We start from the raw sequence: 27,530 nt of genomic DNA, 5'->3' as shown, positions 1-27,530 counted from the left end.
TGTGTTTTCAATGGAATTTAAAAAGAACTTGTACAACAAAATGTGAGCAGTAGTTCACATTTTCATGGGCGTTTGCAGCTCTTTTGGTAGATCGGGTCATCGGGTCAGTGAGCTCTGACTGTCCGCTGCCCTTGTGTCCTTGGGCAAGACACTGAACCCTAAAACCCACAAATAACAACTGCACCAACTACTTTGTAGAACAGGGGTGGGCAAACATTTTTGGCGGGTCACAATGGGTTCTAAAATTTGACAGAGGGCCCAGACCAGGAGCAGATGGATGGAGTATTTTGGTAACCTCACCTCATCAAAGAAAAAAAAAAATGTAATTTTAAATGAAAGTGACCAAAAGCATTACAACAAAATATGTGTCTTTGACACACCACAGTATTTAGAAAATAAAACATTAACAAGGTTTATTCATTTAAATTTTTTTTCAAGTTCAGCGGGCCGGATTAAAACATTGAACGAGCCGCATGTGGCCCCCGGGCCGTAGTTTGCCCACACCTGTTGTAGAATGTAACCTAGGTTACATTATATAAGTTTTTATGACACATTACTAAAGGACGCAATAAACAAGCTGCAGTCTGCTTGCAAAAACAAGCTCACAAAATATGTCAAACACTTTCGAGAGGACACCCTTCCTATTTAACTCGCCTTTCAACCTTTCATTTTATCTCAATTTTTTTTTTAATGAAAGGTCGCTGAATTGATTGCAATATTCTAATGCAAATCATAATTCAGCATCTGATTGGGGGGGGGAAATTCCAAGTAATGTGATGATAAGCATATGCGAATAGGTCCTAATCAAAGCGTTCCACTGTATTCCTTTAATGAGCTCATTCTTTTGTCTGTGTGTGTTGGAGTGCTCAATGTTCTCATCAGCATATTTAGCATATTCCCTCTCAATCAGTCAAGATTGATTTGGATGCGCTCAGTCAATAACTAAATAAGAGAAACTGCACTTGATTACATCCCAGCAAACACAGCAGGTATTTTTATTTTTTTTTTACTAGTCATCGAAACCCAGCAGGCAAATTTCAACATGCTGTACGTTGGGTGTCATGCACTGTTTCGTTGAAATGCGTATAATTCTGAAGTCACTGTCAGCGAGATTTAACACTCATTTGTTTTATTAGCAGTCAATCAATCAATCAAAGAGATGTCTGGCATTGAAATGATCCAGTGAGTAAGAACTGATTTTTATATATAGCTGTATCTAAATAAATTAGAAATTGGAGGAAAACTTATTTTTTTGCTTATTCAAAAGGTGTATTATTTAGATCAATCCCACATAGAGTTAAACATTAATGCCAAGTCCATGCTGAGTCAAAAAACTAAGAATAAAAATGGGTTTTTTTTATATATATATTTCTTGTACTACGTAATTATTAAAAAAAAAGAAGGTAAAAAATCATGTCTGCCACATGTTTTATGTGGGTTCCTCCCTCATTCCAAAAACATGCATTGAAGACTCAAAACGGTCTTTTGGTGTGAATGTAAGTAGGAATAGTTTTGTATTTATTGTACCCCGTCTTTTTGCCCAAAAGTCAGCTTGAATGAGCTCCAGTTCACCCGCAAAGCAAATGAGACTTTTCCTTTTACCTGCTAATATTTAGTTAAATGTGTATATTGAAAAAAAAAAATCCTGACACTAATTTGTCTTAACTGTTGTGCTGTGCTACACCAGGAGCTCTGTGCTCTGTCAAGCTGGGCACCATGATCTCAAAATCTGCAGGGGAGGTTCTCTATCTGCGTGAGGCTTTCATCCCCCCCCCCCGTTGGCCTACCTTCACTTGTGGACCTCCGTGATGGCGGCCAAGCCCTCAGCTTTTTCCATCATCACACTGAGCGTTGCTGGGTATGCCTTGGCTCTCTTCTATCCTGAATGAAACCCTCCTGTCATTGTCATCGAGTTTCTCGCGGCGGCAGCAGCGAGAGATAACATTGAATTCTACCGTACAAGTGGTCATGGCTACTGGACTGGTTGTGTGCCTTTTGCAAGACACCTAACACACAAATATTCACATTCACGCTTAGGGACAATTTAGTGTCACGCACTTTTTAGATTGTGAGAGCAAAAAAGAGAATTCAGTGTGTTTTCAGCCCAATGTTGAACAGATAGTGCCATCTACTGGAGTCCAAAAATACTACAACTGGTTCATGAAGCAGATTTGAAGCTTCATTTACCCATCATTACTTGACCCTTTTTTGACGGTCAGTCCCATGCCCTCTGGCTGCGATCTAGGTAACGTTTCGGCCTCCACCCTCTGGCATTATTCATAGAAATTGTTGGCCCACGATCCCGTTCCGTTCATTTAGTTTTAGTGTCGTCAGCAAGAAATGTAACAGTTAAATTCCTTTCCGTTTACTTTTAAGTTTGCGTTCTTAATGTCATCCACATCTAATCTCGAGCAGGCATGTTATTGTCAGACGGTAATTAAAACTACAAACTTCCGGATTCCTTGTCTAACAGATGTTGTAATACTGGTGACTTCATTTTTTTTTAAAATAAAAGCTGTTAAATAAATATCACCAGAAACAAATGCACAATGAGATTTTTCAAATTATTTTGCCACACTTCATAAACGGCTATTAAGGCTCTGAAGAAAAATCATGACATTTTCATATTATGCAGTTTGTCATTGAGGGAATTGTATGCTCTTGGACCAGGAGCCATAATGTAAGATGAGTTATTTTTACTAGGATGTCTATATTTGTGTAGATCTATTTTATTTCTTATTTAGGGGAACTATAGTTTTGTTGTATTGGTGGAGGGATATGGAGTGTGTATAATAATCACACGAGACACGGCGAGTACTTGTTAACACATTGTTTAGTCATTCCCCGGAAGTCCCTTCCACACCACACTTCAATACAAAGCATTATGGGACATGTAGTCCTAAATACCTATTACTACAGAGTGTAAAGAGGAACGAGCGAGAGAGGGGTACGCGTTATGTGGAGTGAGCCGACGAGTGAATAAAAGTCGTATGTGGAGCTATATTCCCTCTCCGTGTGCTGTTCTTTCTCCCGCAGAATCTGCTTTTTCTTTCTTCCGATTGAATAAAATGGTCGCTATTTCCTTTGTGTGTCCGTAACTTGTTATAATATTTTTTCTTCATTTTCATCGGGACCAACTTCTTCAGTGTCAAACTGGTGTTATGTGCAAAACATCATGAACGCGACCAAGATTATTGAAGCTTCAAAAAACACATACAATGACATACTGTACAGTAGGAGGGGAAGGAAGCTTTATTTCTGCGTCAAACAATGCTCCACTGACATCTAGTGGTAGTGTTATATTATATTCTATCAAGAGTAATGACAAAGCTTAAACAAAACATATTTTTGCTCATAATGATGCTGTATTAAAAACAATAAAACAAAAAAGTTCATCTGAATGAGCATGGATTTTTATTTTATTTTTTTTAATTTTATTTATTTATTTTTGTTAAGTCTGGAATGGTCATAGATTTAAAATTGTGCAGGTGTGCCCAATGTTGTGACAAGGCATTTTCATTTTGATGATTTTTTAATGTATTTTTTTTATATTGTTTTTGTGTGTTTGATCTGGACTCGCATGTCAAATCCACATGGTTTGCAGCTATTCAACGAAGGTGACCGTGGAGATTTGGCTCAGATAAGTCTGGCACCTTTCCTGCTACGGGAGCCAAAGGGAAGTTGACCTGGTTGTCACCAGCTCACTCACATTTCTCAGGAGGAACGACTTCCATCAGGAGTTGCAGATGGGTGGTGATGGGTCCTGCGAGGGGGTAAAGGTCAAAGCAGATTTTTACGTTACAATAAATACAGACAACGTGGAATCCCTGCAAAGACTAAATTGGGTATTAGCTTATCACGATAAAGTTGTAGAATGTGACAGTGGACAGAAGACCCATGTGGACAGTTCACGAAGCACTTCCGCTTTTTATGTCATGTCAATTTTTAAGCTTGACATCGTTCACTGGCTGTCGGCTTGAAAAACTATTTATTTCAAGTTTTACATCTCGTCATAAGCCTGCGATTTAAAAGCTGGCTTGGTGTGGTGCTCTCAACACAAATGAGTAAGTGCACGTGTGTGCGTGTGCGTGTGTGTGTGTGTGTCGTTCCTTCGCCCATCTGCTCTTGTTTTAGGTACAAAAATAACGTTGTATATATGATTAATGATTAGTTTATTAATGTCATTCTCTGTCTATTTAATGTGAAACAAAGTCTGCAACCGTATTTGTGCCAGTTTGTGGATTTTTCTGCTGAACTCATGTTCCACAAATGCAATATTAATCCGAATGACATATCAAGACATGTGAAGGTGCATAGAACATTTTATTGCAAATTATTTTTCTAGGTTGACTTGTCCCTTAAGGCCTGTGTCTCCGTAAGACAGTTGCAGTCTTTTACCAACAACTTGCAGCACATCATACAGTCACACGTCTTTTACCACACAATTAATGGAGTGTTTACATTCTTCTACTCGAGGGTAAATGAACTTACTCATGAGTCTGCGTGCCCACTCGACCTTCAGGTGGACAAAGGGATAGTAGAGGAGGAGCCCGCTGAGGATGAAGATGGCACAGTAGAGGTACTCCATCTCGGGCTTGTCAATGATGGGGGCCAGGACCAGGTAGCAAGAGACGAGCACCATGATGACAGCTATTATAATGGGAACCTTGGGATAAATGCAAAAAGATATTGTTGCAGTTAAAAAAACAAAAACCAAAAAAAAACAAACAAGCATTTTAGACGGCACCTTGACTGGTCGTTTCAAGTCCTTCCTTGTGAAACGCATGACGATAAGAGCCAATATGGTGAGGCCATTGAAAAACCACTGAGCAAAGCTGAAGTAGTTGATGAGGGTGCTGATGTCTGCCGGGATTATGTATAAAATGGACAGAAAACCCTGCAAGAAAAAACACATTCACCTATAGAACTAATAGAACTGATAAAATACTAAAATAACAACTTGATGAGACCTACGTTGAATATGAGCGCTGGGGATGGGGTTAAGCGCCTCAGACTAATAAATGATAAAATTTCCACCATGTGACCTTCTCGGCCACTTACGTAGGCTAACCTGAGGATCAAAAAAACAACATTTAATTGAAACATTTATCGCCTTCTTAACATGACACCAAATTTTGCCTAAATGTTCTTTACCTGCCTGCAGTGAAGCAGCTTCCATTGGCGGAGCCAAATGTGGAAAAGACCACAAAAAGCGGAACAATCCATGCCACGGGGTACAGAACTCTGTCTCCAAATGTCTAAAAAAAAAGGGGGGGGGCAAAAAAAATCTTGTTATGTATCCTGTTCAGGGTTGCAGTGATCTGAAGCCACTCCCCTCCAAAAATTGACAAAAAAACACAGTAAACTCTAGATTGGTTGATTTGTGAGTTAATTAAAGGGACCTTGAATATTTGACCTCTCAAGAGTTCACTGGACCTACTTGGAAAATGGATTAAAATCAAAAATCTTTGCAACCCAGCCCTACTCGAATTATTCGTTTTTACCACAGCGACTGCCGGAGACAACAATATTTCCGTGGCGGTCATGGTGGTGAAATAAGCAACGTTGACCATCACGTAGCACACAGCCACCAAGGGGATCCCGATGATGATGGCTAATGGCATGTTCCTGTGGGGGGAAAAAAAAGAAAGAAGTGGTCAACAAAATCAATGAGTCATTGAAAAAAAAAATATTAGTTCAGAACAGCTGTCAGACCGAACTCATCAGAAATTTGGTTCGCTCGTGTAATTGAAACATTATGAACTGCTCTCAGTATGATCCTGATGTATACAATGAGTGCATCCAGGCCTGGAGTGGCTAATCTGGTGAGAAAAGATTTCTCGGTGGGACCCTTTATGCTGCTTTGGCTGCTATTATTTGTACACTCTAATTTGACTCTCTCTTTATCTGTCTGCCTCTCTCTCTCTCTCTCTCTATCTCGCCTCGTAACTATACAGTATACAGTAGTGTACAGTAAGTTTCCTACCTAAAAGGGTTTTTCATCTCCTCTGCGATGCAATTCAATTGACTCCTGATGAATACATGAAACAGTCAAAAAATATCACCACCATTTTGTCATATTTCCGGACTTATGAGCTAGCTCATTGCATCATTTTCGAGTTTACCATCCATCATAGGCCCAGAGTCCATTATAGAAGGCAAGTCCAATCCCTCCAGCAGAAACTGACTTCACATCAAATGCATTTGAGAAGTTCTCTGTTTTTCCTGGATGCAGAAAGAAAATGTTAAAATTATCAACTGACAATTTTATAATTCAATAAATAGGCAATTTTGCTGAAACCTTACCTTCCACCAAGAGAACAATGCCAGCTCCCAAAATGACGACAATTATTAAAAGCTTGGCCGCAGCGAAGAAATTTTGCACATAACTTGCTAGTTTGACACTGAAGCAGTTAATGGTCACAATGAAAACTGCAAAAAAAAAAAAAAAAAAAAATTGTTTATCTAATGGAATGTAACTCGTTGGACGAGGCATCAATATTAAATACTACCAAAAATTAAGCCTAACCTGCTTAAATTAAATGTACAATGAGAGGTGTATCCTTGAAAACCTGACCGGTATCAACAATATTTATGACTCATGTAATTAATGAAGACAAGAAACGATCATTTGTGTTGCCAGTAGCTGTGTACAGTAGTACAGCAGAAGTCAACGTTACCTATGGCAGCAGCCGCCAGACACTTGGTGACAACGACAGGAGGTTTGCATTCAGGATAGAAAGGAGCTGAGGCATACTCCGCAAAGCTCAAAGTAATAATGGAAAAGGCAGAGGGCTTGGCCACCATCACGGTGGTCCACGAGTAAAGGTAGGCCAGCGGGGAACCGAAAGCCTCCAACAGATAGGAATACTCCCCTCCGGATTTTGGGATCATGGTGCCCAGCTCGGCGTAGCACAGCGCTCCTATGAAGCACAAACAAATAGATAAGACAAATTAATGGCAGTTTTTTTTGCCCTGAATTGCAGGTTCTGTAAAACAACTCATTTGGGTCATGGTTGGGCTGGAGACCATCCAGAATTGTTTTCCAGTCAATCAAAATAAAAAATAAAAATCACCCATTCTTCAAAAGGCGGCCACCTATTTGTGGCCTCCGAGCTGTTAATCACTTTTCACACTGCACTTAGCATGCGGATGTCTTATCTGAACCTACAGGAAACGTTGCGTTGAGGTTCATGCTGCCAAACGAGGGTCAACCCGTTATTAAATCCATACGTTCAGTAACTTTTTATATCTTTGTGTGCATGAAATTCCAGTTCAAACATGCTTTTTAAAAAAGGACTTTCAGGTTTAGTTAGTGGTCCTCATCACTCAATTTATGCGTAACTAAAATCACGGCTTGAAACACAAAGTCAATTATTTTTATTTTTTTTAAATCAACTAAGTGACTGTAAATAATGTCTGTAACAGAAAAGGGGACACATTATTTTGATCTCTTACCCAGCATGGATAACACCCCACAAGCGGCCCAGATGAGGAGGCAGGGCCCCACAGCTCCAGAGTAGAGCAAGACCGCTTTGGGAGAGATGAAGATGCCTGAGCCGATCATGGTGCCCACCATGAGACCGATTGCGCTGAGCAGGCCCAACTGAAGTCGCACAAAAACACAAACACATTTACGCTTCAAATACATATGTCAAATGACGTTGAGTAGTCGGCTTTCCGCATTCACACATAGATTTGATGGTAATTAGTGAACACGTTTAATATTTACGATTGTCGTGCTGACTCTTTTTGGACCGTATTATTTGGACATGTCTGCTCTTAACATGCCTCACAAATAAGCCTTATTGTAGAGGACAATCTTTTAAGGCAGGGGTGGTCAAACCTTTTGATTGGTGGGCCACAGTGGGTTCTATAATTTGACACAGAGCCGGGACCAGGAGCAGATGGATGGTGTGTTTTGGTAACCTCACCTCATCGGAGAAAAAAAATACATTTAATTTTAGATTAAAATAAACAAAAGCCTTACGACAAAATATATGCCTTTGACACACCACAGTATTTAGAAAATAAAACATTAACAAGGTTTATTCATTGAATTTTTTTCAAGTTTGGCGGACCGGATTAAAACCTTTAACGGGCCGCATGTGGCCCCCGGCCCGTAGTTTGCCCACACCAGTTTTAAGGCCTAAAATGACCACTTTGGTCATGAAAATACAAAATTATGACATAAAGAGCCCAGTTGTCTTAATGTAAAGACAGCCGAATACTGTACTCGATGACGACATTTAAACATTGATGTAGTATCGAGTATCCTCAAGGTTGGTGCATTTACATTTAAAAAGTTTGTGAGTCTACTTCAATTCAACAAAATTAACCAACAATTCTAATACAAAAATGCTGAGTGCCTAGTAATGCTGGGAAAACACCAGCCACAGTTGCTAGTTTGCGTTTAGTTCACAAGGGTAGAAGAAGAAAAGAAGACGACAACGATGAGCGCTCTACTTGGGCCCCGTCCAGAGAGCCACAATCAATCCTACGGTCTTCAATGAAGTGTTCAGAAATGCAGAGTGTGCTCGCGCCAATTAATTTTTGAACGTAGACTATGTCCTTCGCTAACCACTTGTGCTACATGATGCACTGAGTGGACTCTGGCACTCTGTTTTTGGTGCACTCTCAACGCAAATTTGAACAATGCATTAAATTTCCCAACAGTCGGAGTGAATCAGTGCATGTTTTCGAACGTGCCCAGTGCAATCAAAACGCAGTCGGATGCAATTTTTCTTAAGTCAACATATTTTGCCTTCCGACGACCACAGGTATACTTTAATTTGATGGCGACGGCTGCTGCGTCGCAGCCTTGTAGTCTGGCCCAGAAAGCGCCACTCTAATTACCCGAATGACGCCTCCAAAATTGCAAACAGACGTACAAAAAATAAAAAATAAAATGGAACGCTGACCTCCTTCTGAAGCACAGTGGCCTTTGCTGGACATTTGTCTTTCAATGTGGAGGCCTGGTCAAGACCGACAGAACGGTTCTGACACCCCATTCGTTCACGTTTGCGTGTTTCTTCCATGTTGTTCTCTTTGTGCATGAGAAAAAAAACCTGCACAACTGAGGTTCACCATAAAGTAATAAGTTAACTTCAGGATATATAAAAAATATTGCAGCAAATTTATACTGCACATTGTAAAATCTGGAGGGTAAAGTTCACAGGCAAAAAATGCCATCATACATCCTTCAGTCAAGGAAAAAAAAATTGCAACCTATGAATGTGTTCAAAGTCAGCTCTGAGTCCAAGTGTGAGCAAGAATGCAGCACAAATGAAGACTAGTTGCTCGTATATTAGGAGATTTCCTTCTGATCAGAATGTACAGATTATATATCGGGCCCAAGTGCAGTGTAATTGTTCGCATGGATGAAATTTTAATTCTTTTGGTGTTCCCATTGACGGGCATAATTACAATATGAGTGTTTGCGCCGTTGTGGGAGTGACCGCAGCTGACTTGATTCCCGGCCAATTGATTTGGCTCCTCTTATTCCCTTTAAACAGCGCATGGTGAGGCACGCGGTGGAAGCATTACGGACTTGCTTATATTAACAAATTAAAGATGAAAATAATAACGGTAAAGCATTCAATAAATTGATTTTTACATTGATCTAGAAGGTTCGACGCACGTTGATGTCATCGTTATGAATGAAATACGATGACATCCACCAAATCTCTCGTCTATCTGTCTCCTCCTGGATGAAATCCACCAAAATCGCATGACACCACCTGTGCCACAACTTAGACCTTCTTTCACCTAGTCTAAAGTCTACTCTACCACCAGTCTCCAAATTTTCAGGTGCAATGAGGGCATGTAATAGAAAGCATTCTCAGTCAGAAAAATAAAAGCAAATGGGAGTGAAGGGAGCCTCGCTTCTGGTGATTCCTTCATTAAATTCTAGTTCAATCATAAAGGAAAGAAGAACATCAAAAAGCTTGCTTGCTCATAACGTTTTATTTTAAAACAATTCAGCAAACATAAGAGTTTAGAATATGAATGGCAACATTTTATACAATATAATAGAATGAAATAATAACAACGAGGTGCTTAATTTTATTTACCGTACATTTTAAAGAAATTCGATAAAAATGTTAGATGAACACTTTCTATCTGTCTCAATTCAAACTGAGCATCATTAATTGTAAAGGCTGAAATCATCATCAAGATTGTGACAGTTTATCTAATATTGTAGCCCATGAAATAAAAACAGCAGTGCAAACCGGAATCCGCATTTGGACCCACATCTCATTGCCACTCTCGTTGCAGCTATTTAACCGAGGTGACTTTATTATTTTGGTTTCGATCCCGTCAGGTATTGCAAAATTTGCCCAATTCTTGGCACCGTCCCTGCAACAGGAACCAAATAGAAGTTGACCTGGTTGGCACCTCCTCACTCACATTTCTCAGGAGGAACGACTTCCATCAGGAGTTGCAGATGTGTGGTGATGGGTCCTATGAGGGGGTAAAGGTAGTGATGGGAAAATGAAGCTTCAAATTTGCTTCGTGAACCAGCTGTTGTATTTTTCAGTCCTCTAGATGGCACTGTTGCTTAAAAAAATGGCAATTCAGTGTGCTTTCAGTCCAAAGTTGAACAGAGAGTGCCATCTACAGGAGTCCAAAAGTACTACAACTGGTTCATGACGCAGATTTGAAGCTTCATTTACCCATTAGGGTAAATATATATCATAAAGGTCAAAGCAGTAGAGAGTCGGTGTTGAGTTATGCTAAACACAGACAGCATGGAATTCCTGCAAAGACGACAGTGGGTTTGAGCTTCTCACGATAAGGCTGTAGACTGTTTCCTGTAAATTACATCTAACGACCAATCATTTCTCAGCTTCAGAAAACAGGTGACGTTATTTGAGCCCTGTGATGTCATTTCAGTCGACAGAAGTGACAAAAATATCCGCTCCGGAGATGGACAAAAACTGTGGATGGAATATTAATCAGAATACCATGTTAAGACTAGTGAAGGCGCATAGAACATTATATTGTAAATAATTTTTGTAGGTTGACTTGTCGCTGGCCTGATTTCTTTTACCATACAATTAATGAAGTGTTAGCATTAGCAACATTTTCTCTGTTTTATGATCATCTGCTCGAGGGTTACTGGACTTACTCATGAGCCTGCGTGCCCACTCGACCTTCAGGTGGACAAAGGGATAGTAGAGGAGGAGCCCGCTGAGGATGAAGATGGCACAGTAGAGGTACTCCATCTCGGGCTTGTCAATGATGGGGGCCAGGACCAGGTAGCAAGAGACGAGCACCATGAAGACAGCTATTATAATGGGAACCTTGGGATAAATGCAAAAAGATATTGTTGCAGTTAAAAAAAAAAAAAACAAGCATTTTAGACGGCACCTTGACTGGTCGTTTCAAGTCCTTCCTTGTGAAACGCATGACGATAAGAGCCAATATGGTGAGGCCATTGAAAAACCACTGAGCAAAGCTGAAGTAGTTGATGAGGGTGCTGATGTCTGCCGGGATTATGTATAAAATGGACAGAAAACCCTGCAAGAAAAAACACATTCACCTATAGAATTAATAAAATTGATAAAATACTAAAATAACAACTTGATGAGACCTACGTTGAATATGAGCGCTGGGGATGGGGTTAAGCGCCTCAGACTAATAAATGATAAAATTTCCACCATGTGACCTTCTCGGCCACTTACGTAGGCTAACCTGAGGATCAAAAAACAACATTTAATTGAAACATTTATCGCCTTCTTAACATGGCACCAAATTTTGCCTAAATGTTCTTTACCTGCCTGCAGTGAAGCAGCTTCCATTGGCGGAGCCAAATGTGGAAAAGACCACAAAAAGCGGAACAATCCATGCCACGGGGTACAGAACTCTGTCTCCAAATGTCTAAAAAAAAAGGGGGGGGGCAAAAAAAATCTTGTTATGTATCCTGTTCAGGGTTGCAGTGATCTGAAGCCACTCCCCTCCAAAAATTGACAAAAAAACACAGTAAACTCTAGATTGGTTGATTTGTGAGTTAATTAAAGGGACCTTGAATATTTGACCTCTCAAGAGTTCACTGGACCTACTTGGAAAATGGATTAAAATCAAAAATCTTTGCAACCCAGCCCTACTCGAATTATTCGTTTTTACCACAGCGACTGCCGGAGACAACAATATTTCCGTGGCGGTCATGGTGGTGAAATAAGCAACGTTGACCATCACGTAGCACACAGCCACCAAGGGGATCCCGATGATGATGGCTAATGGCATGTTCCTGTGGGGGGAAAAAAAAGAAAGAAGTGGTCAACAAAATCAATGAGTCATTGAAAAAAAAAATATTCGTTCAGAACAGCTGTCAGACCGAACTCATCAGAAATTTGGTCCACATCCCACACATACTCTTAGATTAATACCTCTCTGACTAAAAAAAGCACTAATGTATTGGATCACACAATATTTTGCTGGTGTCGCGTGACGTAGAGAATGGGTGTATCCAGACCTGGAGTGGTTAATTTGGTGACGGAGGATTTCCCGGTGGGACAGCCTGTCCTTTATGCTGCTTTGGCTGATATTATTTGTACGCTTTCATTTCTCAGTCTCTCTCTTGTTCTCACTCTCTCTCTGTAACTTATCAATCAACTCATATTTGCTTTTTGGTCATATAGGTCATCACCATTTAGTGCAGGGATTTATGTCAAGCATGCAACAGATTATGATGACGAGGAAGATTAGATTTACACAAGAAATACTCCGGCCGTTCAGGAAAATGTACATATTTTCCCAAATTCCCAATCGCCACCCCTGTTCGCTCTACAGTATACAGTAGTGTACATTATGTTTCCTACCTGAAAGGGTTTTTCATCTCCTCTGCAATGAAATTCAGTTGATTCCTGATAAATACATGAAATGCAAACAAACAACATCAACACCATTTTGTCATATTTCCGGACTTATGAGCTAGCTCATTGCATCATTTTCGAGCTTACCATCCGTCATAGGCCCAGAGTCCATTATAGAAGGCAAGTCCAATCCCTCCAGCAGAAACTGACTTCACATCAAATGCATTTGAGAAGTTCTCTGTTTTTCCTGGATACAGAAAGAAAATGTTAAAATTATCAACTGACAATTTTATAATTCAATAAATGGGCAATTTTGCTGAAACCTTACCTTCCACCAAGAGAACGATGCCAGCTCCCAAAATGACGACAATTATTAAAAGCTTGGCCACAGTGAAGAAATTCTGCACATAACTTGCTAGTTTGACACTGAAGCAGTTAATGGCCACAATGAAAACTGCAAAGAAAAAAGATTGTTTATAAAATGATAAAATGCTACACATTGGATGAGCCACCAATATTAAATACCACCAAAAATGAAGCCGAACCTGTTTAAATTTAATGCACAATTTGAGGTGTTTCCATACAAACATACAAAACATACAAACAGGAGTACAAGTACCTTACTTGATGGATTTTTTTTTTTTAACATTCAAGCCCCACATTGAAAATCTTAGAGGAAACTAAAATTGAAATTGTCCGCGCTCAGTCTGCTGCCCTAGCTGTGTCTAGAAGAACTGTGGAAGTCACTGTCACCTGTAGCAGCAGCCGCCAGACACTTGATGACCATGACGGGAGGTTTGCATTCAGGATAGAAAGGAGCTGAGGCATACTCCGCAAAGCTCAAAGTAATGATGGAAAAGGATGAGGGCTTGGCCACCATCACGTTGGTCCACGAGTAAAGGTAGGCCAGCGGGGAACCGAAAGCCTCCACCAGATAGGGATACTCCCCTCCGGATTTTGGGATCATGGTGCCCAGCTCGGCGTAGCACAGCGCTCCTATGAAGCGCAAACAAACAGATGAGACAAATTAGTGGCAGGTTTTTTTTGCCCTGAATAGCAAAACAAAACAACTCATTTGGGTCACGAGTGAGCTGGAGACTTTCCATGATTTTCAGGCAAGAGCAACAATTGTTTTCCAGTCAATCACTGGGCACAAATCGAAAAAATAACCATCCTTCATCTGTTTGTGGCCTCCGAGCTCTAAATCACTTTTCACACTGCACTTAGCATGTGGATGATTGAGCTGTAAGAACAGGAAACGTTTAGTTGAGGTTAATGCTTCCAAAGGAGGGTCAACCATTTATATATATAAGTTTGGTAACTTTCCCCCCCGTGTCCAATGAATGATTATGCGCTATTCTAGAAAAAAGAAAATAAATGATATTACTTTTCGCAGATTCCATTTGTTTTTTGCGAAGATCAGACCATATTTTTGGCAGAAAATAAAGAAATTCCCCCAAAAATTATTTATTTTTTTTTTGCTTTAGATGCATTGGATGAATGGTTTAAATTTTCCTTCAAAGTGCGAGCAAGATGCAAATTACCTTTATGTCACATACTAACTTGCAGTGATGTTGGTTTTCCATGTTTTTGTGTGCATGCATTCCAGTTCATCCATCCCTTTAAAAAAAAAAAGATTATTCCCTCTGAAGTGGATGACCCTGGAGATAAGGGTTATCTTTATCAGCATTCTCATAATTTGACACGTTTAAAGCAGCTCCCACAATTAGTGAGGTCACAGTGGCCAGGTTTGAGTGAATTCCTTTGCTTCATCGTAACTCCCCGTAAGCCATGAATAGACTGGCCCGTCATACCTACTTGGCTGTTTAAATGTCTTTGAGGCAAGCTGATATGCAGTGGAATCGTGACTTTCAATTTACGCGTATCTCAAATCATGGCTTGAAACACAAAGCCAATTAATTTTATTTTTTTAAATCAACCAAGTGACTGTAAATAATATTTGTAAATACAGAAGAGGGGAGACATTTACATGGGTATTTTTTGGTTATATTAAAAAATGTTGTTTTGTTTTTTGGAAAAAGGAAAGCGCAGTGTCTACTACAAAGACGACAGTCACCGCATTTTGGCTTGTGTTGCCACAGTTACGCGTTCACTATAATGAATAATTCTGCAATACTTTGATCTCTTACCCAGCATGGATAACACCCCACAAGCGGCCCAGATGAGGAGGCAGGGCCCCACAGCTCCAGAGTAGAGCAAGACCGCTTTGGGAGAGATGAAGATGCCTGAGCCGATCATGGTGCCCACCATGAGACCGATTGCGCTGAGCAGGCCCAACTGAAGTCGCACAAAAACACAAACACAGACTCAGAGTAGTCGGCTTTCCACATATAGATTTTTGGCCGGAAATATTGAACATGTCTTATATATAAGATTTTGAAGCGTATTCTCAGGACAAACCCACTCACTTAACACACCTCACACATAAGGATTAACTCATTCATTGCCATTGACGGATAATGACGTCAAAAAGTACATTCACTTTACTAGGTCAGATAGTGAATGAGTTAATTCATTGGAATCTTGTAAGACGTAAGATGACAGCTCTGGTCTGTAAAAAAATAAAATAAAGAGATGGAGAGATGGATGGATGGATTGATGGATGGAGTAATGGAGGGTTAGATGGATGTATTGAAGCCCAACATTCCGTCCAATTTATGATCACTTGAGCTTGATGTCAATAAATCCAAATTATGGGGCAGAACGCTTTTATTCCTTCACAGGTCGAAGTTGATAAGATTAGAAATGCGCATTTGCATTTTGGAGGCGATCGCTCGCCTTTTTTAGACAACAGAGCAAACAATTCCAGCAATATTACCTCGCTTGACTTCCTGCTGTGACGTAGACAGCGAGAGCAGAAAAAAATAACGAGCCGAGCTCCAAAAGGGGTCAAGCCAATTTGTCGGAAATTTCATCACAAAAAAACTTAAATCACTACAGAGGATTATTTGTTTTATGGGACATTTCAGTCCCCTTGTCATTTTTTATACGCAAATCTATTGTTATTAGTCCCTTTAATAAAACCAGTGTAACCAAAACACAGTTTGATTATATTTTTTTGAAGAAAACATGTTTTGCCTGCCGACGACCACGAGTATACTTTCATTTGGTGGAGGCAGCTGCTGCGTCACTGCCTTGTACGCGCAGAAACCGCCACTCTAATTACTTGAACAACGTCTTCAAAATTAAAAACAGACATACAAAAAAAAATAAAATAAATGGCACACTCACCTCCTTCTGAAGCACAGTGACCTTCTCTGGACATTTGTCCATCACCGTGGAGTCCTTGTCAAGGACGACAGAATCGTTCTGACACCCGATTCGCTCACGTTTCCTTGTTTCTTCCATGTTGTTCTCTTGGTGGTAGGTTCACAGGAAAGTCATAGGTTAACTTCAGGATACATAAATTATATTGCATCGAAATTATACTGCACATTGTAAAATCTGCAGTGTAAAGTTCACGGGCAAAAAGTGCCTTCATACAACTTTCAGTCAAGGAAAGCAAGATATTGCTTGTTAATCCATTACCATGAATGTGTTCATAGCCAGCTCCAAGTCCAAGTGTGAGAATGAAAATGAGAAATGCCCTTTATTGCCAGTGTACAAGGAGATTTCCAGTGCAAATTTGTAATCTAATATTTCACACAAAGGATAAAAAGCTAAAAAAAAAGATAAAAACAAAAAAGTGTTGAAAAGTGCACTGAGTGACACAAACGTATTGCACGTTCTACAAAGAGCATCCTGGCATAGCTCTGCTGTTGTTTCAAGCAAATGAAGACAAATTGCTCGTACATTGGGAGATTTTCTTCTGATTGGAATGTACAGATTCTACATAGGGCCCAAGTTCAGTCCAACTGTTCGCATTGGATGGAATTTTTATATTTTGGGTATTTTCATTGACGGGCGTAGCCACAATATGAGTGCTTGCGCCGTTGTGTGCGTGAACACAGCTGACTTGATTCCCAGTCAATTCAATTGGCTCCTCTTATTCCCTTTAAATTCAGCGCATGGCGGAAGCACATCCACTCATTGTGGGATTATTCAAGAACATCTTATCTTATCTTATCTTATCGGACTTGCACGTAAAACATTGGCACACGCAAAGTACATTGTATAAGGAACTGTAACAAGCTCTCCACTTCAGAATGATGTAAAGTTGGAGCCCGCCTTTCTCCCCTTGATCATTGCAGTTGTGTTTGACAACACCCCTCACCCAACACACTCACATGCACACCAGTTGAGCCACATTCATGGGGGGTGTTTTTTCAAAATACATTAAAGATCATAATAATAACAGAAATGCATTTAATGAATTGACTTCTACAACGATGGAGAGTGTTCAATGCATGCTGATGTCATTGTTATGAATGAAATACGATGACATTCACCAAACATATCACCGGAGCGCAGAATCTATTTGTCTGCACCTGGATAAAATCCACCAAAATTGCATTACACCACCTGTGCCACAACTTAGACCTGTTTTCACCTAGTCTAAAGTCTCCTCTCCTGTGTCTCTAAATTGTCCGGTGCAATGGGGGCATGTAATAGAAAATGTTCTCGTCTGCCACAAAACATCATCATCCTTAAATCATTATCATAACATTTTCAGTTGTCTGAACTGCTGTGATAACATCAGATTGGAAACTTGAGGAACCCTCTTATCCTATAGCCTGGCCATCTCCTAAAATAACAGGGACACTCAACCATCAACAAAAAGATAAAGATTGTGACAAAAGGTCATTATTATACCAACTTTGGTGATAAAATGGTGTTGATTTTTTTTTTATTATCTGTATACAAGTTTGAGAGGCTATATGACAAATTCAGGGCTAAAGTACCTTTTGAAGTAGTCCACTGAAGGCTTTTTCTTCACAGTCACTTGTGCTGGAACTGTCCAACTTGTGGTTCAGTCGGACAAAGTCTGGGTCTGACACACCATCATCTTCCTCATCATCACTGCTGATGGCAAGGTGGGCTGGCGGTTCTTCTCTTTTATCAAAAAAACATAACAGAATTTACATATATATAAAGATGTATTCTCAATCATGGTAAATATATAACAGCTTTACACAATCGGGATTTTTGGGGTGGATGATCAATCAATATGTTCATTTAAATAACTTATTTATTTTATATAATTGAGTACTGTTTACAAAGCATCAACCCAAGTATTATTTCACAGGTTACAACTCTTATAAATGTGGGCGTAAACGCAGCAGACGGTGTGCTTTTTATCCACTCTGAAAAGCAAGTAAATTTGGCACGCTGGTGAACTGCTGATTGGTCAAAGGCTCCTCAATGATTGGCTGGGTCAGAATCATGTGGTTCTTCATCCTCCTGTGCGGCATGTTGATGTTTGATTACAATTTGGGTTTTTTTTCGGATATGATATGTAGACAAACAAGTGATTATTATACTACAAGTGATTAAACATACAAAAGTGTATGGCAAATACAAGTAAAGTCATTGCAAGGAACAAGTTAGGTAAAGTCCTGGAAGTGGTAAGTTAAATTAAACATTGTTTAAAATCTGGAGAGAAGTGATCCGTTTTAGAAGTTGAAACACGAAACACAAATTTGAACTCCTATGGCACAGATTTCTACAGAACAGCTGGAGTAGGCTCTCAATAACCGGCGAACGTGAGTCATCCAGCCTGTAGGTGGCAGCAACTTCTTTAGAATCATCCGGCCTCCAGACGGCAGCAGTGAGCCCTCCGGCCTTTAGTTCGGCGGAAGCCGTAATTAGAACTTCCGGGTGAAACCAGCAAAACAACTTTGTATATGCAGTGACTTCTGAATGAATTTGTCAAGAATATAGGATTTGACATTTTAAATATGAACACGGGACTAACACGCTGGAAAGAGGCGGCCACTCTCATTTTAGTAGCGGGTCAGAGGCTCGGCGCGGAGAATTTATCCACACCGTGTTCTCGGTCTCCGGTTCAAACCGGAGGACGACCTCGGGTCTCTCACCTCTTTGACTACAATGTTTTACTCCTTAAACGAAGCAATAAAAGCGGATTCATGCCTAACGCCTATGTGTTCCCCGGAGGTATGGTGGACGCTTCCGACTTTTCCAGTGAGTGGTTGGACGTTTTCGAAGCTTTTACGAACTCCCCCAACTTTGGCTTATGGAGCGTCCAGCAACCACCTGAGACCAGACCACCGATATTTGCGACCGACAGGCTCAAACTGGGCTCGGCTATCCCGGGAGAGGTCGCATTCCGGATCTGTGCCTTGAGGGAGACATTTGAGGAGTCTGGCGTGCTGCTTTTCGTGTCCAAAAATGAAGAATTGAGTCTGTTGAAGAGCATTCAAGACAATCGCGCCGCCGATGAAGTCAAGCATTACAAAGTAAACCAGATTTGCAGCGATGAACTGAGTAAGTGGAGGACGTTGGTGAACCAGAACCCATCAAACTTCGTCAGGATGTGCCGGGAGTTGGAGGTGTTGCCCAACATCTGGGCGCTCCACGAGTGGGCCAACTGGCTGACTCCGGAGGGACGATACGGCGTGAAGAGATTTGACACGGCCTTCTTCATGTGCTGCCTAGAGGAGAAACCACATGCTCACCAAGATCAGAAGGAAATTGAACTCTTACAGGTGACACTGTAAATGTAGCTGTGTTTGTATGCGGCTGTGATTGGCAGGTGACCCATCTAATGCTCCCGTTCACCAGCAACCCCCAAGAAAGACAAGTGCCAGATAAAATAGATGTTATAGATAGCTATTCCTATTAACGCGTCATATTTATATGTTGTCATTCATGAGACATCTAATGCAATTTTATAAAGCAAGGACGGAAAGTTTTGGTGATACATTGTCTCAAATTACAATTCAAAATGGTGATTGACTTTTAACATTACACGAGCGTTGTTCAATGTTTTAGCTGTGATGTCAAAGGCCAAACATAATCTTGTGTTATTCCAATTTGGAAGCAAACTTTTCCATGGCTAATAAAAATAATCTGGTCCGGGGTCAAATGACGCCACAGAAAAGTTTTATCATCAGTAAATGGCGATCATTGGGCTACGAATTAATTTTGTTGAGACCACCCAAATTTGTATGCTTGGAAGCAACAAAATGTCTGATTAAAATAATTTAACGTAAATGCGTGGTTTACTGGTATTGGTTTGAATAAAAAAAAACGTTTTGAAATGATGTATCCTGGTCTCATGTTTTAATGTCACAATATGCGGGCTTTTGAATAGGGGTGTGTAGAGTTTTTATATCTGCTGTAGCTCACTTCGTGTTGATGTGTCACAGTGGTCGACGCCTTCGGATGTCCTGCGGAGCTTCCGGGCTCGCAATTTGTGGATCGCCCCTCCGCAGTTCTACGAGCTGAGTCGCATGTGCCGTTTCCCCTCTCTGAGCGACCTCCACGCATTTGCCAGGCGACGCGGCACCTACGGCTGCGAACAGTGGCTGCCTGTCATCCTCTTCCAGGATAACGGCTACATATCTGTGTTGCCAGGTACTTTATTCATCCGGTGTGTTTTTTTTTTTCACCCCTTAACATATTCCAGTTTTGAAATGTTGCTGCTCTTCTCTGGCAGGAGACCAGCTTTACCCGTCGAACAATTCAGAAGCAACTAAGGTGAAAACAAACGTGGAGCCTCAAGAAGGTTCAAAATCTGCTCTTCATCGCTTCTTGATCTCCGACCCCTACAGTCCAGAACTGCAGGTCAACATTACTCCAAAGTATAACCACACGCTTCCTGTCATTGGATAAGTGGACTCTACGACTCTTGTGTGAATACAGTAGGAACACGTCACAAACACTCAGTGAAAATTAGCTTTAGTACCCTTCAAATTTAAATTATAAAATCATCAAATCCCACACTAACACAAAATCAAAGATGTCATAAAAAAATTGAACTACGTATTAATCTACTTGCCTGCAAAATAGAAATTCACAAGCAAATGCAGTTTGTGACATTGTAATAAGACAAACAATGTTAATGTATAAGTGTATCTCATTAAATTATTATTAATATTGTGGAACCTTCAAAAGCTGAACCTCTTTTGAAGAGATTCACCACATAGACTGTGAAATATATTAATTTATGTTTTTATAAGTTTCATGATTATTGATTACTACTATCGAAATCCACAAAGTCACTATGTCAAGAAATTAGAACGTCGCATACGAAACAATAAACACATGAAAAAAAAAACAAGTTAGGTAAGGATTTGCCTTCTGAAGTCTTTTACTGTGTTTTATGAATATTGAGTATAATTTTTATTATAATTTATATATAATTAAACTATTGAAATAAAAAAACCATAATGCTGTTCTGCAGCCAACATTTATTTCACTATTCAAAGAACTACTGCGTTTATTTTCTGAAACTGTGTGAAATTTACTTGTGACTGTTGGCATCCAATCTCACCTTTGAATGTTGTTGAAAGTCAGGATTTTGTATTATTGTTGTCATTGTTAAAATTAAATTACGATGGAGCACAATTTATTATATTACATCTTGTACTATTTTATGAAGGAAAATCAAAAATATATTTGTTTTATGTGAATTAAAATGGAAATCTACCGTAATAACTCGTCATTTTGGGGCTGCTAGCCTTTTATATCGCCCAATTCTTGTGTGCCTGCACGTGCGTGTGAATGACAAGCTAAGTTGAAATAACAACACTCAACCACTGTGCTATTGGCCTTGGAGAGTCAGTTGAGGGTTACCATGGCAACTCCACAGCCTTGGAAACCTCTTTGTCCATGATGAGGCAATGTTGCGGTACCGTTTGGACTCATTCACTTTTAAACGGAACTGCTCATCGAGCTCATATGTTTAAAGTTTAATTCAGGAGGAAATTGTAGTATTTGAAAGCGTGCAAAAATATATTTAGGCATTGCCGAAGCTGTCCGAAATAGTCTCTAGAGACAGCATCATTGTCACGCTTCAGAAAATTCAAGGCAAACATTTTAGTTCACTCCTTAATTAATTGTATTTTTGTGTCTTTCGGAAAAAATAAGATGCAATTTAAAAAAAAAAAAAAACTCCAGGGAGTTGAACGCCACAGGTCTCTTATTTCAACATCGCGGCCACAATTGACCAATATGTGTGCGCCGTTCACTGTTAGGTCGGTCTCTACACGTGAGTGTGATACGGCCACACCACTCCCGTTATTTTCAGCATGCTTTTCTGAAACATTCGCATGCTCAGTCACCTCGACAGTCGAGATGGACTGATGAAGCTTTTGAGGCCTTTGCCGTATTGATTTGGAAAGAGTCAATGCCTTATAAAATACACCGGTGACATCTTTTGGTCAGCTAGAGTTATAACAACTCCAATCCTCAAAGTCCATCCATTATCCGAGCTGTAATTTCATTCGATTAATTTATATGGCAACATTGTACCAATACAATGCTGAGCACTGTTTGCCATTTTCCTCGACAACAACTGACACGTGTTGTTTTGAAAATGTGTTACAGTTCACACCAAGTCGGAGGATGTCGCGACGACCAATTCCGTTCGTCATCCGCATTCAATCCGGTGTAGGTACCACATTGGTTGTGTCTAAATTCACAGGCTGGCATCCGCCGAAGGCCGCATATTCTGTCGCATGACGTCATTGTCTAAATTCACAAAAAGTATCAATTCTAAAATAATGATCTTGTCTACCGTCAATTTATTCACCAATGTACTGACATTATGTGAAATCTGGGATTTTTTTAATTGAACACAAAGCAGATACGATACGACTTATTCTATTGGATGAATGGCAACAGGTGGATATAAAGGCTGATTGTACCTTTCGCCTTCCAATGGAAGAACATTTCATTTTTCTGCCGGTCAGTACGTATATACACCACTGGAATATATAAAAAGATATTTCTGTTGACTTAAATGTGTTCAAACTAAATATATAATAATAATAACTAAATAAAACTGACAATCGCAGCAGTGCTATTTATTTTATTGTAGCATAGGTAGTGTTTAATTAAACTATAATCAGAGAGAATATAGGCAGTACTAGTAAAAATGGCAATTTGAATTAAAAACGGTTAAATTAACAATCAATTAATGCATTTTTAAAAACATTATTGTCATAGGATAGGAGAATCTTCTTTGCCGGTTTCGTTTGAGCAGGATAATGGACTTCTTGTAGCTGATGACACACACTTTTTTAGACCACAAACTAGACTGACTCAGGAGTGCCTCTGCTGGTTGCAGTCAAGTATTGCAGTTTTTTTTTTTTTTCTCATAGTCGCTTGCAGCCAATCCTGAGTATTAACGCACGTCAAGAAAAAGTCCAACGAGAACAAAAAGCACCACAGCACAGTTGGACATGAAGTCTTTTCGACCGTTTTTCCATGTATCCAGTTTCAGTTTATAACTAATCTCGAACTGTTGTATCTTAATTCATTGGCGTCCCAGTGCACTACTTACTCCTAACCCTCTCCGAGCCTCAGAGCCTTAACATCTCCTGCGCTATTCCAGGAATACACAAATACTCTTAGAAGTAAAACCATTAGCCAGGCAGATCAAGCGTGTCCACTGGAAATTTGAACAGCATTTAACCTTAAGGTGGTTATGTCCAAAGTAATAATCGTCTGCTTAAAATCCCTTCAGCTTTGCAGCGTTTCCATCATGGAGACTTGACCAAAAAGAAAAAAATACATGCAATACATTTACCGTACTGCTTTTTGAATATTTTTATTATAATAAATATACCTGATTGTATGTACATTATCTGACACAGATATTCATATATACTGTATTGTATATACATACACATGTTGCAATATATACATTGAACTAGTGATGGGAAAATGAAGCTTCAAATTTGCTTCATGAACCAGTTGTTGTATTTTTGAGTCCTCTAGATGGCACTGTTGCTTTAAAAAAAAATGGCAATTCAGTGTGCTTTCAGCCCATTGCTGAACAGAGAGTGCCATCTACAAGAGTCCAAAAATACAGGAGTCCAAAAATACTACAACTGGTTCATGAAGCAGGTTTGAAGCTTCATTTACCCATCACTACATTGAACCCTGAAAAGAAGCACAAGCTTAACAGTGAACTGGTGCATTATTTAAAAGACTTTGGCCGTCTCGTAAAGGTTCCCAAAAACTCTCTGCTAGCATTAGCATAGCATTGTGACTTGATGCTCTACAATCTGGTTTCATGGATTATAAAATGTGAATAATCTTTGCTGACTACACTACGGAATAGTGCCCATTAAATCACACCCAGCCTGTGAGGAGATAACTTTTGCCTTTTATGCTTTTCCTCTATCCGATGGCCGCATGTGCTTTAAACGAGTCTAAATGCAAAGCGTCAAGAGGAATACACTTAGTAGTCAGGCTACATTCCTGCACGAGCTCTCTGGCTAATCTACGTGTCACAGATATTACATGACAGCATTGAACACATTTATGAAGACAGGCTGGCGAGAAAGGCAAATAACATTGACGTGTTATACACACCCTCTGACATCGTATTTGTAACTGCTCTCATCCTCCCGTCTGACCTAGAACCGACCCACAAGCCATAAAATCCTTAAATCAGTTGGAAAAAAAAAATCTCCAAGTGTGCATAGTGTCTTGTAGTGTGTGAGGTAAATTCTTCAGATTGTGCCTGATCTATGGAGTTTTTGTCATGTGTCTGATGTCCTGCCATAAAGTTTCTTTGCGATTGTGCAGCAAAGTCAAGTGCCCCACAGGGACAATAAATGAATCTTCTACTCTACACTGCTCGTATTTTTGTTTTGTTTTCCTTCCATGCCATTTTCTAAAAATAAACAATCCCCATGCACCCGAAAAACAGGCCTAGTTTACATCCAGTTGTGCCTGATGAACATTCTCACTTGTAGTAGTTCCTTTTTTCTTTTTTTTTTTTTAATCTAGTGCAAATATATTGACAATTCAAATTATTGACTGCTGCAAATCCAGTTTTATTTGCAACACCCAAAAAATGGTGCTTTTTTATGTCCTCTCTTTGCACCAGTGATAATTAGGGGAGTAGTGCCCTACAAAGTCCAGCAGGTGGCCTATCGTAAATTTAATACTCTGAATTTAATGATCCAAAAAACAAAATAGTCCCATAATATATCAGATTTCAGCTCTTTTGGGAGTAATTTCCAGTGTGTCTGTTTGCCATGAGGACATCCGAGCAGATGTATTTTTATTTTTTTTAATTATGGGGCACAATAATTTGTGCCTCGTAATTTGTGTCTCGCGACAAGTGGCTTTGACGAGGCAATCAAATCCGCAAAATTCTGTTGACAATGCTTCTAAGGCATGTACGGGTCACAATGAGAAGAACAAAAATACTAAATCGTTATTACGGGAATAAAATGCAAATATCATCAGATTAACGTAAAAGATTGTCATTCTTTGAGGAGCAGACATATTACATGAAAATAGTGGTAAAGTTACACCCCCAAAAAATCTTGAATACTTTAATCGATTTTTGCAATAATAGATGTTAACTTTGTTTGCGTAAAAAGTTTTGGGGGTGGGGAGAGTAACTTTTTGACTCTTGTAATATTATGACTTTGTCGCCCCAAATTATGGTTTTGCTCATACCACTATATATTTTTCTCGGACTTTACTGTTGTATCAACGATTTTCTTTTTCTTTACTAAAAAAAAATAAAATATGCTCACATTAAAAACTAATTTTTATTATAATGCTCTATTACTTACATAAAACTTAAAGTCAATTTAAATCCCAATTTTCTAGTTTGACTTCATTCTTGTCACACTGCAACTTGTAAAATAACATTTGTATTTTGTTTTTTTATTTCGTATATGAATTACATATTTTAGCCCCAGAAATAACATACCAGGTGATTTGACTTAATTCTCATAAACATGTCATTTTAAGTCTTGTAAACGTTGCAATACGACTTTATTCTCGTAACACTTTAATAATTTCCTTTATGCCAATTTTTTTGCAATAGTACGACTTTATTTTCATTGCGGCCCAATTTTGTTTCCTAAAATAAAACGAACCACAAATAATTGTGCTCAAAATAACTGGACTTTTTAAGCAGCACATCATGACAGTAAGCGAAATACTGTACTCTAGTTAACGTGGCGATTTTGGTACTCGTGCCCCATTGTACATGACTGCACTTTAGGGCTGAAGCGTTTATGAGGACCCCCATCCAGCCAGTGCCCCAACCCCTCAAGGGGCGTCCTGTTCAAGACATGTTGATGACCAGGTATCCAAGCACCACCGCCACAGTCACAATGACAAAAAAGACCACCACGGCGCAGATGGACGCAAAGCCCGCATCCCCGCCTCCTCCCCCCTCTTCATCCTTTGGTTCCTCCTCACAGATGGAGATGACACCCACGGAGGAATTTCCCACGCTCATGTTGGACTTGAGCTCGGCGCCCGCCTCCTGCTTGGCTTCCACAGCCCACGGCGCCACCTGCACCTTCATCTCCATCTCCTCCATCATCTGGCTCACCTGGCCGATCTCGGCCTGCAGATCCCGCAGATCGGCCGTATCGATGTTGCTGTCCGCTTCGTACTTCATGTTCTGCACGCTCATGGCGCGTGCCGCCACCGTGCTGGTGCTGCCCGTCATGCCCGTCTGGATCAGATGCCTGGTGGGCACCTTGAGCGGGAAGTCCTGCCCGATCTCCAGGGAGCGCTTCATGTCCACCTCCAGTAGATCCATGCTGCTGGAGAAGAGCACCCATAGCCGCTCGTACTCGGCGCGGTCCTCCTTGCTGATGCTCTTGTCTTTGAGCAGTGAGGTCAGCTTAGTCCGGTTGGCCACGGCCAGCTCCTGCGCCTTTTTGCGGGTCCGCTTCAGCTCCTCGCGCAAGTTCTGCGAGTCCGATGTGCTCCCCAGAGCCACGACTAGATGCCTGTAGCACGCCGTCACTTTATTCAGGGCGTCCAGCATAGTTTTACACTCCTCTTTGCCCATGGCTGCTCACCGACCCACTCTCTCTCTCTCGCCTCCTCTTCCTCCTCCTCCTCCTGTTCCTCCACAGAAATATGACAAACGAGAGAAATGGCGATCTGCGTGGATCACCTCTCTCCTATGTGAGTGCACATTCCTTTCTATCCTGCATGACGCGTCCTCTCCAGGAGCCTGACGTGCCCTTAAATGGGATTTAGCCCTTTTCCGCTCCTTTACGCACGGATGCGCAATAATCCCGCAATGTCTTTCTTAAAAATATCCACACTTATCCACAGGTGGTAAAAAGAAATTAGGGGGACGGCGGGGTAATCAAGTCCGTAAATTCAAAATATAGCGACGGAAAGCGTCATTCGTCGTTCAAACGAGGGAAAATAGCGTCCACTCGACACAGACGTTCGCAGTTTGATTCCGTTTGGCTTCGTGCGTCTATTTTGGTGGCGGAAAGCGCAATGGATGATGTTTAAATGCCACTAAGCGCCTTCTGTAGTCACGTGTGCACGCAAAAAGCCATGTCCACCGTGACAGGCTGTAGGGAAGGAGGGACGGCCCACAGACTCGGGGGAGAGAGTCCGAGCTCGTTGATTGGCTCGCGTGGGTGCTCGTCACGTGGTGGGCGCTCGCAGGCGTCATTGGGTAGAGCTAGGAACGTAGCGGAGATCCCATCACAGATAGTGACTCTCACCATCTTCATCGGTTTGGATGGATGGCTGGCTGGACCTGAATGCTCCTCTCATCCTGATATTTATTCGCTGCAACAATCAGACGTGGCAAAAATATACGCTTTGTAC

The 27,530-nt window shown here is 40.5% G+C and overlaps 4 protein-coding genes across 4 annotated transcripts; 1 reads left to right on the top strand and 3 right to left on the bottom strand.

Annotated features, from left to right (window-relative positions):
* Positions 1-3,267: 3,267 nt before the first annotated feature.
* On the bottom strand, positions 3,268-9,011 carry LOC148337410 (b(0,+)-type amino acid transporter 1-like). The gene is made up of 12 exons (XM_088297107.1): positions 8,922-9,011; positions 7,459-7,606; positions 6,681-6,923; positions 6,307-6,432; positions 6,126-6,225; positions 5,987-6,031; positions 5,505-5,628; positions 5,155-5,258; positions 4,975-5,071; positions 4,748-4,897; positions 4,492-4,666; positions 3,268-3,763 (listed from the first exon to the last, which is right to left on the bottom strand). The coding sequence occupies exons 1-12, from the start codon at positions 9,009-9,011 to the stop codon at positions 3,702-3,704; spliced, it is 1,464 nt and encodes a 487-aa protein (XP_088153233.1). The 3' UTR covers positions 3,268-3,701.
* Positions 9,012-10,132: 1,121 nt separating this feature from the next.
* Positions 10,133-18,011, bottom strand: LOC148337409 (b(0,+)-type amino acid transporter 1-like). Its single transcript, XM_088296475.1, has 13 exons — positions 17,681-18,011; positions 16,071-16,195; positions 14,969-15,116; positions 13,572-13,814; positions 13,147-13,272; positions 12,966-13,065; positions 12,825-12,869; positions 12,130-12,253; positions 11,780-11,883; positions 11,601-11,697; positions 11,374-11,523; positions 11,132-11,306; positions 10,133-10,464 (listed from the first exon to the last, which is right to left on the bottom strand). The coding sequence occupies exons 2-13, from the start codon at positions 16,185-16,187 to the stop codon at positions 10,403-10,405; spliced, it is 1,491 nt and encodes a 496-aa protein (XP_088152601.1). The 5' UTR covers positions 16,188-16,195; positions 17,681-18,011; the 3' UTR covers positions 10,133-10,402.
* A 542-nt stretch (positions 18,012-18,553) lies between these two features.
* On the top strand, positions 18,554-21,390 carry nudt19 (nudix (nucleoside diphosphate linked moiety X)-type motif 19). The gene is made up of 3 exons (XM_088296559.1): positions 18,554-19,444; positions 20,108-20,315; positions 20,398-21,390. Exons 1-3 carry the CDS (start codon positions 18,677-18,679, stop codon positions 20,571-20,573), a joined length of 1,152 nt encoding a protein of 383 aa, XP_088152685.1. The 5' UTR covers positions 18,554-18,676; the 3' UTR covers positions 20,574-21,390.
* A 4,432-nt stretch (positions 21,391-25,822) lies between these two features.
* Positions 25,823-27,233, bottom strand: LOC148337407 (regulator of G protein signaling 9-binding protein). Its single transcript, XM_088296558.1, has one exon. It carries the CDS (start codon positions 26,743-26,745, stop codon positions 26,005-26,007), a length of 741 nt encoding a protein of 246 aa, XP_088152684.1. The 5' UTR covers positions 26,746-27,233; the 3' UTR covers positions 25,823-26,004.
* Positions 27,234-27,530: the final 297 nt, after the last annotated feature.

This window comes from Idiotropiscis lumnitzeri, chromosome 5 (assembly GCF_059441095.1).
Source record: "Idiotropiscis lumnitzeri isolate Australia: NSW breed Sydney's pygmy pipehorse chromosome 5, RoL_Ilum_1.0, whole genome shotgun sequence".
Taxonomy (NCBI): domain Eukaryota; kingdom Metazoa; phylum Chordata; class Actinopteri; order Syngnathiformes; family Syngnathidae; genus Idiotropiscis; species Idiotropiscis lumnitzeri.
Note: the sequence above shows the minus strand (reverse complement) of the source record. Positions and strands in the feature narration are given on the sequence as shown.